General features: G+C 48.4%; 1 protein-coding gene across 1 annotated transcript in view; it reads left to right on the forward strand.

The window, feature by feature from the left end:
* Nucleotides 1-314: 314 nt before the first annotated feature.
* The window catches only part of LOC114667715 (mucin-3A-like), a 29,463-nt gene continuing 15,955 nt past the window's right edge, over nucleotides 315-13,822 (forward strand). Inside the window, exons 1-6 of the mRNA XM_051920297.1 lie at nucleotides 315-457; nucleotides 7,224-7,285; nucleotides 9,652-9,750; nucleotides 12,047-12,138; nucleotides 12,775-12,813; nucleotides 13,360-13,515. Of these exons, the coding sequence (XP_051776257.1) occupies nucleotides 7,246-7,285; nucleotides 9,652-9,750; nucleotides 12,047-12,138; nucleotides 12,775-12,813; nucleotides 13,360-13,515 (426 nt within the window). The 5' untranslated portion in view covers nucleotides 315-457; nucleotides 7,224-7,245. The remainder of the gene's footprint in view (nucleotides 458-7,223; nucleotides 7,286-9,651; nucleotides 9,751-12,046; nucleotides 12,139-12,774; nucleotides 12,814-13,359; nucleotides 13,516-13,822) is intronic.

The following is a 13,822-nucleotide window of genomic DNA, read 5'->3' on the forward strand; positions in this document are numbered from 1 at the left end:
GGTGCTATATAGAGGAAATTCACCAAGAAGTGGAAAACAAACAAGAAGGGGCATGAGAGTGAGGTAGCCACAGCTCTTCGGTGCCCGCATGCCTGCTTTGTCACCCTCCTCAGCATCTTCAATGTCCTGGCATCAGATCTAGATAAGCTCCTCCTGCGGGCTGTTTGCTTAGACCTTATCTCTTTTCTCACTGCTTCAAGGTGTGTCACCTTAGGCATCTTTCTGGAATGTCACTGTGTCACCGGAGGGGTGGCCAGGAAGTTTCTCTCCCCTCACAAAACTTGTTCCCGGATGCCTTGTGTCTCAGTGACACTTAGGATACTCTAACGCTAACTTGTGTGACTCCAGAGGTGACCTGCAGATTTAACTGCCCACAGAAGAAACTTGACGTCGTGACACAAGCCAAGGCTGGAAGCCTGACGGAGGACATCGGTGGGAGCTCGCTGATCCTCCAGAGGTAAGTCAGTCGCCTAGCCCAAGTGGCCACTCTGCTTTGTATTACTTGTGATAGTGGCATCAAGTAGCCATGAGGACACAGAGGGGACTGAATGGTGGCTCACAGACACAAGCCATGTTTCCATCGGCTCAGGGACATGAGGAGCGCTGCCAGGGTGCCCCCAGCCCATCTCCGTCTTGGTAAATGGATGGTCCTACCACCAGATGTGCTGCTTTCGGCCACCCTCAGCCTGTCTCTTGTGCTCTCATGTGCTGATAGTGAAAGGCTCGTGGTGACCAAATGCCAGCGGGCAGGTAGAATCTCCAGTGCACAGAGCCCACTGATCCTTCACCTCAAGTCGGAGGACACCAGATGGCCACAGAAAATGAGCATCAATTGAGGCAATCAAACACCCAGCCATGGCTTCTTGATACACGAGGACAGGGTGGGGACAGGGTGACGATGAAGAGCACAAGGTACCATGTTTCTCAACAGACTCCAAGTGACTGGATTACGCTGCCCGCGATTGGGACTCGACCAACAGCATGGAGGATGAAGCAGCCTGAGACACTCCACTGCAGCGAAAGGCCTTCACATTCTGGAGGGAGAAGATGTGGAACGCCAGCTGGCCAGATGGTGCCCGTCCCCAGACATGCAGACGCACACTAAGAGGTGCCCATGCCCTGTTCATGCCAGCTTTATGCATTCACTGACTTGAATGGAAGGTAAAAACTCGAATGTCCACACAGCCGGGGCAGACACCTCGAGGCTTTGGAGTGGGGAGATTGATGAACCGACCCATCCCACCCATGTCAAAGTGGTCAGCTGCAACATGAAGACCCCATCGGAATTTTTCAAGGATTCTCTTTTATTCACGGAGATGTCGGCCCTGTCAGTTGGCTTTCTACATGGAAGTCTACCCCTGTTCTCCCAAAGTTCAATGTAGCCCCCCTTGCAAACTCAAACTCGAGGTCCCAGAAGACTTGGGCCCAGAGTTCAGGCAGACCCTCACTAAATCAGAAGAAAGACCCCGGGGCATCACCAGCGTGGAGTGACCAGCCAGGGTTTGGGATGGTGAGTCCCGCTCGCGTTGAGCCCCCGGCAGCTCAGTTCAGCACTAAGGAGTCCCAGGTGTTCCAAACAGCCACAGACTGTGCCTTCTGCTTTTGCATAAACAGGCAAGTGGGCACCGCAGCTCACGTGGCATCCTTAAATGTGAAACAATCTTCAACAAATGACAGGAGAGATTGGAAAAATGGACCAAAAGTGACAACCTCAGTGGAGAAGTGGGAAATGAAAAGAGCACCCAAATTGGAGCACCAGGGTGGCGAGACGTGACAGAAATGCCAACTCCAGACTCACTCAAACACCACGTCTCCTTCTCATTCCTGAAGTGTATGCCTGCTGTAATGCCACCTTTAAGAACATCTGGCATGGGTTGCCATTCAGTCGCCAATCTTTATTTTTCAATAGAGCCGTTAACAGCTGGCACCATCACATTCCACTTTATCTGAGTGAACAGGACCAACACACAGCGTCCAAGTGGACACCTCACCGGACTATCAGGATTACAAATACAGCAGGACCCTGGGGGACACTTCAGGAGTCCAAGCCTAAAGAGCAGGGCACCATGGAGTCCGTTAAAGTGGCGTGTTAGTGTCAGGAGGGCAGGGAGGAAGCCAAGGGACCTTGAGAACGAGCGCCTGGGCACTCGGCAAACACAGTGCGCAGACTCGCCTTAGGTGGAGCCCAGCAACCTGCTTGCGATCCAGTCAGACAAGTTACCCAGGATGCCAAGGGCTTTATGGTGACTTTTGTTTTCTGGGGGTGGGTGGTGATGATGGGAATTTCAATACGCCTGTTGTGCAACTTGTTTTTAGTTGAAAACCTGCACTGCCTGTTCACCACTCAGTGAGACCGCCACCGCCTGCCAGACACAGCATCACGGGACCCTCTTGTAGGTCAGAGGGCAGCGCAGGGTCCAGCAGCTCTGTGGCCTCATAGCGCAACTCTCCGTCCATCACTTGAGTTTGTTTGCATATCCTAAGGATGTGTGTGTGTCACATTAGTGGGTGACCCTAAACGGTCCAGAAGTGGGACAGCGTGTGTGTGCGTGATTAAGTGCTGGACACGTGTCCCTACCAGGACAGTTGGACACCACAAGGAACAGGCCTGTCTGCTCTTCACTCCACTCCGTGCAGGTCAGGTCACCGGCAGAAACTCTCAGATGGTGCAAGGGGGTCCATGACAGTCCAACTCTCCTTCGAGTACGAGAGGGTCCATGACAGGTACAGGCTCATTAGGCAAAAGTTAATTACTGTAAAAGGCAAGACTTGGCTATGGGACACACTCTGGACTCCCTGGGAGTGCCATTATGAACAATGCTTCACGTCCATTCGCTGACACACCAGCACTGAGGACTTTCAGCCTTCAGCAGAAGTGTGTCAAGAAACGCAACCGGGGGCTCCTTTACAGAAATGGCAATATGTCTGTATAGCGCCCCCCTGGGGCTATCTATCTATCTATCTATCTATCTATCTATCTATCTATCTATCTATCTATCTATCTATCTATCTATCTATCTATCTATCTATCTATCTATCTATCTGCCAATACTGATTCTCTGTGCAAGAAAGGACAGAGCCGACTATACTTCCTTAGAAGGCTGGCGTCCTTCAACATCTGCAATAAGATGCTGCAGATGTTCTATCAGACAGTTGTGGCGAGCGCCCTCTTCTACGCAGTGGTGTGCTGGGGAGGCAGCATTAAGAGGAAAGACGCCTCACGCCTGGACAAACTGGTGAGGAAGGCAGGCTCTATTGTTGGGATGGAGCTGGACAGTTTGACATCTGTGGCAGAGTGAAGGGCGCTCAGCAGGCTCCTATCAATTATGGAGAATCCACTGCATCCACTAAATAGTGTCATCTCCAGACAGAAGAGCAGCTTCAGTGACAGACTGCTGTCACTGTCCTGCTCCACTGACAGATTGAGGAGATCGTTCCTCCCCCAAACTATGCGACTCTTCAATTCCACCTGGGGGGTAAACGTTAACATTATACAGAGTTATTGTCTGTTTTTCACCTGCATTATTATCATTCTTTAATACTATTTATTGTATCAGTATGCTGCTGCTGGAGAATGTGAATTTCCCATTGGGATTAATAAAGTATCTATCTATCTATCTATCTATCTATCTATCTATCTATCTATCTATCTATCTATCTATCTATCTATCTATCTATCTATCTATCTATCTATCTATCTATCTATCTATCCATTTAAAGAGTGTCTGTAAGAAACAAATTACTCCCTAGGAATAAATAAAGTTTTATCTAATATCACATAATGTAAGAAAATATGACATAATAATATAATAATAATAAAGTTTTCATGTAATACAAAAAATCTGATATGCAGGCGTTCTTAAACTTTTAATCTGAGGGTCCAAACAAGAAAAGCCGAAGCATACTGAGACCCGCGGAGAGGAAAGACAGCAGAGCCACAGATAACAATGGCCTTAGAATAAAAGAAGAGTCCGCGCTTTTCTTTGAAACACACTCTGTGTGTCACGTGAAGATCACTAAAAGAGAAAAGTGGAAATGAAAAGCTAATTCTGACTTGAAGCGGCAGACTCGAGATGGCCGAGGTGCATCACTGCCAGTGCAGGTGCTCAGTGTGACCCTTCAGTAAAACTGCCGGCGACAGAAACCAATTTTCGGATGTAGAAGATGAAGGGTCGTTTAACTCATGGTGCCGAATGGGGGACACAGTGCATGGTGCAAAACAATGAATCACTGCAAGACAGTTTATTTACCTCCTCTTAAATGACACCATTAAATAATAATAATGATTTCAAATGAGCTCCTCCATCGTCAGCAGCACATTCCAAATGAGACTGTGAACAGTTCCACAAATCGCGCTTTTCATTTAACAATTCAATAAACGAAGTAGACAAGTAGCTCAGTTTTCCCGACAAACCGGGTTATCCGAAGACAGGATTAATTAATTGATGAATAATTCGGAGAACTGTCCCATCGGAAGGGTTTAATGCCGACATCGTGTTGAATGTCTACCTCTGCTCCCCCCTGGATGTTTTCTGTTATTCTTACATCCCTGAATGACCAACAAACACGCCCTGCTGCGTCGGACCCCCGGGGTTACGAGGCACATTCAGCTTAAAGCGACATCTTGGCACCTCCGCTTCAATTGATGTTGTAACAGCAATCTGCTCACATGCCCTTCATAACGTCACCCCCTCGCACCGCGTTCGTTCCTTTCATGGCGACCTCTCAGTCTAGCGGCCCCACGGTCCTTGCCCTGCTTGGTGCTGAGGGGATTCTTCTTTGCCCCTGTGTCATGAAATCAAAAGCTCTCTATGCACCGCTCAGCAAAGAATTGTGTGACTTGTGTGTCCGCGACCCCACCGCAAAACAATATAAGAGCTATAAGAGCAGAATGAAAGTGACAGAGTAGTGCATTGTAGAATGTGGCTGTAATGTGACACGACAGCATACAACAGGGTCGTTAATAAAACACAACAGTCATGCTCGGTGCCCACCTGTTCTAGTTCAACATCAGGCTGAGCCAGAGCCCATGTTGGCAGCACTGGTTACAGGGTAGGACCGAACCTTGGTGGGGCCCCAGCCCATGATCTAATCCAGGGGTAGGCAACGTCGGTCCTGGAGTGCCACAGTATGTGCAGGTTTTTGTTCCAACCCAGTTCCTTAACGAGAACTCAATTATTGCTGATGAAGCACATATTGCTTAAGTGACATTTTGATGCTTCATTTTAGTGGTCTCGCTTGTTAAGGTTCTCCAACCTTAATTGCTTATTTCAATCTTAAACTGCTGCATTCAGTGTTTTAATTGCTCCTTATTAGCAATAAGATGTAAAACAGGGGTAGGCAATGTCGGTCCTGGTGAGCCGCAGTGGCTACAGGTTTTCATTCCAACCCAATTGCTTAATTAGAAACCAATCATTGCCAATCTCAGACCTTATTTAATTTTATGGCTTGTTAGTCTGCAATGTAAGGCTTTTATATCGTAGATTTTTTTCCTTTCCAAGGATATCATCCAAATGATTTGAAGCCTAAAACAGATAATTTTCAGTCTGTCACATTTTTCTATTAAGTGTTTTATTAAATCAAACCGTGCATGATGAACACACACAGATGTAATTGGAAAAAAGCTAGCTGGAGAACTGCTGGCTGCTTTGTCTTTTACATCTTATTGCTAATAAGGAGCAATTAAAACACTGAATGCAGCAGTTTAAGATTGAAATAAGCAATTAAGGTTGGAGAACCTTAACAAGCGAGACCACTAAAATGAAGCATTAAAATGTCACTTAAGCAATATGTGCTTCATCAGCAATAATTGAGTTCTCGTTAAGGAACTGGGTTGGAACAAAAACCTGCACATACTGTGGCACTCCAGGACCGACGTTGCCTACCCCTGATCTAATCTAATATGACTAAGGGGGCTTCCTGCTCGCTTCGCTCGTCAAGCCCCCCAACCTGCGCTTGGCGCCAGCACAATTGCATCTCTGTTGCTCGCATGTGTGGATTTCACTTCCACCAAACAACAAATCTTTGATTTCTCGCGGATCAGCCTCTTCATTGGTAAGACACACGACTTTCCCCCGATGGCAACATGAATCAGACGACCTACAAGTCTACGACTTAAACTTTAAATCCAAATAATATATTCAATCTCTTTTTGCTGTTCCGTTATTTCACTGAGTAATAATTTCCATTTGTTTGCACTCATGAGATTTTTACTATCAGTTGAGACTTTTGAATTTTCCTACTTCCATTATCTCTAACCTGCTCTGCTTGTGTAACGCGCCGTTTTTGAATTCTTTACGACGTTCTACTTTGTCATCTACTCTTTGTCTTTTATTTCTGGCCCCGGGCCTGGTTAAATCTCTTGGCACACGGGATGTGTACGTGTCTCTTTGAGAAAATCGCGTCTCGTCTCCTTCCAAGATTTGTTTTTATAATGGAGAGACATAATATAATAATATAATAATAATAATAATACAAACACACAAAGACACGGTGGAGTGCATTACAGTGCTGGCCCAGTCATTGCCCCTTTGGAGTTGGCATGCACCCTCCCATCCACATGGGGTTTCAGCTGTTCTCTCCCTCCTCCCATGAAGGTTAGAATGACTGGCAGGTTTCAACTTGGCACTCTGTGAGTGAAGACATGTGTGCCAGTTGAGTGGTGGAGTTGGTTCATGCCCAGGCTCCTTTTGATCCTCTAATGGGTACAATGGCTTCAGAAAATGAATTTGTGTAATGCAACGATTATGTGACAGGGAGGGAGGGCTGTGCAGCGGGGGGCCATAAAGCCAATTAACTCCCAGTGGGTGGGTCTGTGAAAGGGCATTGTAATGGGTGCACATCCCATTCAGGTTGGGTTCTAGCCTTGTGCCTACAGATGCTGAACAGGGCAGTGGGCCTCTGGCACATCATCCTACATCACGCCACTATTGCTGAATCGCTCTGTTTGGCTGCTTGGACTGACGGGGGTCTCTGGTTTAACATGTTGCTCACTGCAGGCCCTTGTTGCAGTACGTGAATGGAGGGGTCTGTCTGGCATTGCACTGGCATTTGCCAGTGCCAAACGCACATGCAGACATGTGGAGAAGTATGCCATGCAGATGAGTGTACAGTATATGAAGTGCCTGTCCAAGCGCGGTGTGTGGCACAGCGTTGCTCTTCCTGATCGCTCGTAATCTGCATGCCCGCTTCACCTGTAATGCTATGTTTGTGTTCTTTCACAGAAATCAAGTTCGTGGCAGAAGAATGGGCCGTGGAAGAGCAGCAAGGCTCCTGCCACCTATAGGTGAGTGTTCAATGGTGTCGAGTGCAAGGGTTGGCTGCGCTGGATGCCTGTTGGTCTCTCTTATAACTTAAGAAGATAACATGTGGAAAAAAGTATTGCTTCCTTTTTGTCAGACAATTAAGAATCAAGACGAAGGTTGGGCAATGCGAGGAGTGTCAGTGCCAGTCACCTCAGGCTTGGGGTTCTTGGTGGCCTTGCCTCTCACTTGCACCCTGCTAATGTAAAGGTCGGAGTACACAATGGGGGGTCTGACCTGTGAAAGTAGACCTTGTGACAAGGACCTAGGGGTCATCATCTAGTGGGCATGCAGAGAACATTAAGAAGGTGGTGGAGCCCCTGATATGTGGAGCGAGTGAAGGGAGGTTGTCCTTCGGCTATAAAGCACACTAGCAAGGCCTCCCCGGCAGTGGGAGTTCAAAAACGAACAAGTGGCACTAGAGAAGCTCCAGAGGAGAGCAACTTGACCAGGGGTGGCAAACTCCAGGCCTCGAGGGCCACGGTGGCTGCAGGTTTTCATTCTTACCATCTTCTTCATTAGTGACCAGTTTTTGCTGCTGATGACTTCTTTGAATTCACTTGACTCTGCCCCGTAGTTGCTTGTTTTTCTTTATTAGCAGCCAAACAATAATGAGACACAAAACAAGCCGCCACATGACCAGCTCCCCTGTGCCCACCACACGATATCCGAAATTAAAGAGAGGTGATGGCCTTAGTAAGGTTGAACTCTCAGGTCACCAAAACATCTTGACGGTGCTCTTAGAAAGAACAGAAAAACAACAAATGTGAGCCGTGGCCGAATGAGAGCAGCAACAAGCCATGGAATTAAATAACGGTTTTAATTAACAGCAACAATCAGCTTCTCATTAAGAAAGTGATTGGAGTGAAACTGGTTGGAGTTTGAAGCCCCAGTTTAGCTGGTCATCTGCTGGCTCGTTTCACATCTCATTTCTGCTTGGCTGTCATTTAATGAAGAAAGGAATCAATTCAAAGGGCTAAACTCTTCTAACAGTGATGGGGGAAAAGTGAATCAGCAATGAAAACTGGTGATTGCTTAGGAAAGGGTGAGAATGAAAACCTGCAGCCACTGCGGCCCTCCAGGCCTGAAGTTCGCCACCCCTGACCTGGACTGATTCATGAAGGGAGGAGCTGAACTTGACACAGAACACAAGGCGACCTGCCTCAAGTGTTCACCATGATGTAGGAAGTAGGACAGAGGACTTTCAAATGAGTTGTTCAACAAGAACGCAGAAACATTTGGGAAATTCTCGAGGGCAAATTTCACAGAGAGGTTAAAGAAGATTGCTAACTAGAGACAGTTGAAACACAGGAGTGCCAGAGTAGGCCTTCAAAACCTGACTTGATGCCATGGTGGAGAAATGGGGTGAATACGGCTAGCAAGCCCATTGGTCTGCTGCATGTTCTGTTGTTGTCCAAATTGTTCAAACATTCTAAAAATCCTTCAGTGACAGTGACAACCACCTGTTTCAGGTGACACTCCTCCATCAACTCAAATGGCATCAAGGTCCCCTTTAAGCGTCACCTTCCATGTAGCTGAGGAGCCAGCTGTTCACATCAAGCACAGCCTTCTGACAAACTTGCTGGGCTTTAGGGGTCTCCTCTCCGGCCCAGTTGACTGCTAATGGCCCTAACCCTGAATCAGTAGAGTATGATGACCATGTGCCCCTTGGCGCCTGACCAGAGCACATGTATCTTCTCAAACCTGACGTGACATTTTTGACACTATGACCACTGGGGGCTTTTTTCTTTCTGCTGTGACTTGTGTGTTATCTGTAATGCACTCTGAGCTACACGTCTGTGGAGGAATATTTCAAACTCTTTTAAATAAATATATTGCTCATTATAATAATAGACAATAATTAAGAGACAATGAAACTGGGTGGGGTAAAACACATGGGGGGGGTCCGCATAACCTGAAAACCTCAGCGATGAGCCACATAAGGCAAGCAGTGCGCAGTCACCAGCAGGCATCTGTGAGTGGGCACACTCCAGGGTTGAGACCACGGAGGTCTGTGGCGGGCAGGAGGTTTCATTTCAGAAGCTCTGAATTCATCATCTCATCAGGACTCTGGAAGACAATGCACCAATCAAACACTGAGCAGCCACTGGAGCCCACCCACTCTAAGGCATGATGGGTGAAAGCAACAGTTCCAGTTTCATGTTGTGTGGGCATGTGACATAAGCATAAAGTGACATTTTTCAATTTCTTGAATTATTCTGTCACACATTCAGTGTAAATTAGGCAGCCTGTCTTTATGCTGAGCTTTTTAAATTCATTTGAGCAGGACAGAGCCACGAGCACGAGTGCCGCCTTGGACTCTAACACTTCCTCTGCTCTGTTCACACAGGACTCGCGTCAATATGGTCGCTCCTGATGCTTTCTACCGTCATGACGCAAGCAGTTTCCGCGAAGTGTGGTGAGTCTACGGTCAACACCACCTCAACAAGTAAGTAACGCCGACCTCAAACGGTGATAAACTAAATGTCCTCCAAGGGTCCCAACAAAACAAAGACAGCAGCATGGGGTCCACAGTGGTCATCTTTACAGAAACAAAGCCATTAGTTGTCCAGGGGAGTGTAACTAAGGATGCTGAGTTGTAGGACGTAAATGGAATGAGACCTAGGAGCTCATATGGAGACAAACCGGCTAAGCACACATAACACCCATCATCTGGCCACATAAACCCTTAACGACGCCTCCGGCGGCCAGTCACATCATTCTGAACAAAACAAGGAAGGGACGGGATAACAGCAGATCCACAATGGCAGAACCCCCCTAATGCTAAATCAATCCCATGAAGGGAGATCACGTTCTGACTTGAATAGAAAGATGAAACACAACAAGGATATTTTGAAGAAACAGGAATGGCTTGGGAGGAGCAGACATGCAGTACGTGGGAAACGCAGGCCTCCATTTTGTCAGTCAGTCAGTCATTGTCCAACCTGCTATATCCTAACACAGGGTCACGGGGGTCTGCTGGAGCCAATCCCAGCCAGCACAGGGCGCAAGGCAGGAACAAATCCCGGGCAGGGCGCCAGCCCACCGCAGGGCACACACACACCAACCACACACGCCGATGCACCTGACCTACATGTCTTTGGACTGTGGGAGGTCACGGGGAGAACATGCAAACCCAGACGGGTCTCCTTACTGCGAGGTAGCAGCGCTACCCACTGCACCCCTGTGCCGCCCCCCTACCATTCTTATGAAACTGCTCAATTTATGCTGGTGAGCTGAATGAGGAGTGCAAAGTTCAGCAGCACATCTCAGGAGGCACAGGCTCCATGCTCAGTATCGATCTCACGGCAGCCAATGACGACTTTTAACTTTTCTTTGCACGGTTTAATGATGTCAGAGCATTTTGTCAAGGCAGAACTCCATATACGGACTCTTGTACGCGTGTTTCAGAATCTGGGGTTCTGCCTTCACTGGGTTGGTCACCTTACCCAATTCTGGGCGTGCATGAACTAGCTCACTGCTAGCCTCCTTCCGGAGGAGAGTGCCACTTGCAGGCCCAGCTGTCTCTGTATCCCTCAGCCCAATCGATACTCTTGTACTGAATGGCACACTCCTCTTCATGGACTCTTGTCTACCAAAAACCACCATATAACTTAGAAGGGCAACATTTGGGGATCACATGCAGCCTCTGATCGGCCAGCTGCCAAACATCCCCGGTCTGCATCTTCTTCTCATGTTGTGCGTCCACCAGAGAATGATAAGCTGCACAAAATCGAGAAGGTTCAGTTTTGTTAACGCACTGTGAAAAGTCACTGCAGCATCAAGATAGCCACAAGAACAACAGCCAATACCGACATACGGTTTACATGTAGACTGGATGACAAACCATTCAGGGCTCAGTCCACATCAGGCTCTGCTGGGAAATGCCATTGGATGTCAGCAAAATGAACGCAGCCTCTTCCGCTCCAACACTCGCCATCCCTCTCGCTTCTTCACTGTTAGCTGACGTTCTCTTGGTGCTCCAGGCCCATGCTGTCAGCATGGAAGAAGTTCAGAGGGCTTTGGATCAAAAGTCCCAGCATTGAGCAGGTCAGCCGTTGTGGTATTCCCATGTGTCTTGGGTCCCCTGTGCCAGGGTGTGCCCACATTTTTTTATAAGTTTCACATAATAAAATGAATTAATCTGGGCAACTTCACTACTTCTTTTGCTGGAAAATCTTTCAGATTTAAAGAACTTTCCCAGCACTTGTCCTGGCACTGCCCCAGAAATACAATGATGGACATAGGGACTAGTGAACGTACAAAGCCAACAATGTCAGATAATAATAATAATAATAATAATAAAGTAGAAACAAAATCAACACAGGCTATGAAAGACTAACAGGCTCTCCACACGAGTGCCACAGTCACTGAACACCACCAGGCTTGGGTGACACACTGAATATGCAGTGGGCTGCATGGCCGCCTACAGACTCAGAGCTCGCTTATTGCGAGGGGCACAGTACGCCGCCCTGCGATTACACCCTTCAGTCTTTAGCAATTCCCAAGTCTGACAGCATTCCAGTGCCACTCTGCTCCCTGGCATCACTTCCCCACAAGCCACTAAGGATTGTAACTGCATAGCTTACTGGCTTAATGGGGGCACCTCGTGGACATCTTCTTACCTTCACGGTTCACATAAAATTCAAACTGACCACTTGATAAACTCATTTGGGCTGTAAAGCTGGCATATCCTCAGATGCAGCACGGTAATGATGGTCCTTTAACTTTCTTTTTCTTCACAGGCTATCAAGATAATTGCACGTCACCCAACACCAGTAGCGCATTCAGCCAAGATGTCTCTCCCAGTCCAACCAGTAGCGCATTCAGCCAAGAGGTCTCTCCCAGTCCATCCAGTAGCTCATTCAGCCAAGAGGTCTCTCCCAGTCCAATCAGTAGCGCATTCAGCCTAGAGGTCTCTCCCAGTCCATCCATTAGCACATTCAGCCAAGACGTCTCTCCCAGTCCAACTAGTAGTGCATTCAGCCTAGAGGTCTCACCCAGTCCAACCAGTAACACATTCAACCAAGAGGTCCCTCCAAGTCTAACCAATAGCTCATTCAGTCAAGAGGTCCTTCCCAGTCCAACCAGTAGCACATTCAGCCAAGAGGTCTTTCCCAGTCCAACCAGTAGCGCATTCAACCAAGAGGTCTCTCCCAGTCCATCCAGTAGTGCATTCAGCCAAGAGGTCTCTCCCAGTACAACCAGTACCGCATTCAGCCAAGAGGTCCCTCCCAGTCCATCCAATAGCGCATTCAGCCAAGACATCTCTCCCAGTCCAACCAGTATTCAAACCAGTAGCTCATTCAGCCAAGACATCTCTCCCAGTCCAACCAGTAGCGCATTTAGCCTAGAGGTCTCTCCCAGTCCAACCAGTAGCGCATTCAGCCAAGAGGTCCCTCCCAGTCCATCCAGTAGCGCATTCAGCCAAGAGGTCCCTCCCAGTCCAACCAGTAGCGCATTCAACCAAGAGGTCTCTCCCAGTCCAACCAGTAGTGCTTTCAGCCAAGAGGTCCCTCCTAGTCCAACCAGTATCACATTCCACCAAGAGGTCTCTCCCAGTCCATCCAGTAGCGCATTCAGCCAAGACATCTCTCCCAGTCCAACCAGTAGCGCATTCAGCCTAGAGGTCTCTCCCAGTCCAACCAGTAGCGCATTCCACCAAGACGTCTCTCCCAGTCCATCCAGTAGCGCATTCAGCCAAGACATCTCTCCCAGTCCAACCAGTAGCGCATTCAGCATAGAGGTCTCTCCCAGTCCAACCAGTAGCGCATTCCACCAAGAGGTCCCTCCCAGTCCATCCAGTAGCTCATTCAGCCAAGAGGTCCCTCCCAGTCCAACCAGTAGCGCATTCAACCAAGAGGTCCCTCCCAGTCCATCCAGTAGCGCATTCAGTCAAGAGGTCTCTCCCAGTCCAACCAGCAGCGCATTCAGCCAAGAGGTCTCTCCTAGTCCATCCAGTAGCTCATTCAGCCAAGAGGTCTCTCCCAGTCCAATCAGTAGCACATTCAGCCAAGAGGTCTCTCCCAGTCCATCCAGTAGCTCATTCAGCCAAGAGGTCCCTCCCAGTCCAACCACTAGCGCATTCCACCAAGAGGGCTCTCCCAGTCCATCCAGTAGCTCATTCAGCCAAGAGGTTCCTCCCAGTCCATCCAGTAGCTCATTCAACCAAGGTGTCCCTCCCAGTCCAACCAGTAGCATATTCCACCAAGAGGTCTCTCCCAGTCCAACCAGTAGCGCATTCCACCAAGAGGTCCCTCCCAGTCCATCCAGTAGCGCATTCAGCCTAGAGGTCTCTACCAGTCCAACCAGTAGCGCATTCAGCCAAGAGGTCTCTCCCAGTCCATCCAGTAGCGCATTCCACCAAGAGGTCTCTCCTAGTCCATCCAGTAGCTCATTCAGCCAAGAGGTCCCTCCCAGTCCAACCAGTAGCGCATTCCACCAAGAGGGCTCTCCCAGTCCATCCAGTAGCTCATTCAGCCAAGTGGTCCCTCCCAGTCCAACCAGTAGCGCATTCCACC

This window comes from Erpetoichthys calabaricus, chromosome 17 (assembly GCF_900747795.2).
Source record: "Erpetoichthys calabaricus chromosome 17, fErpCal1.3, whole genome shotgun sequence".
NCBI lineage: Eukaryota > Metazoa > Chordata > Cladistia > Polypteriformes > Polypteridae > Erpetoichthys > Erpetoichthys calabaricus.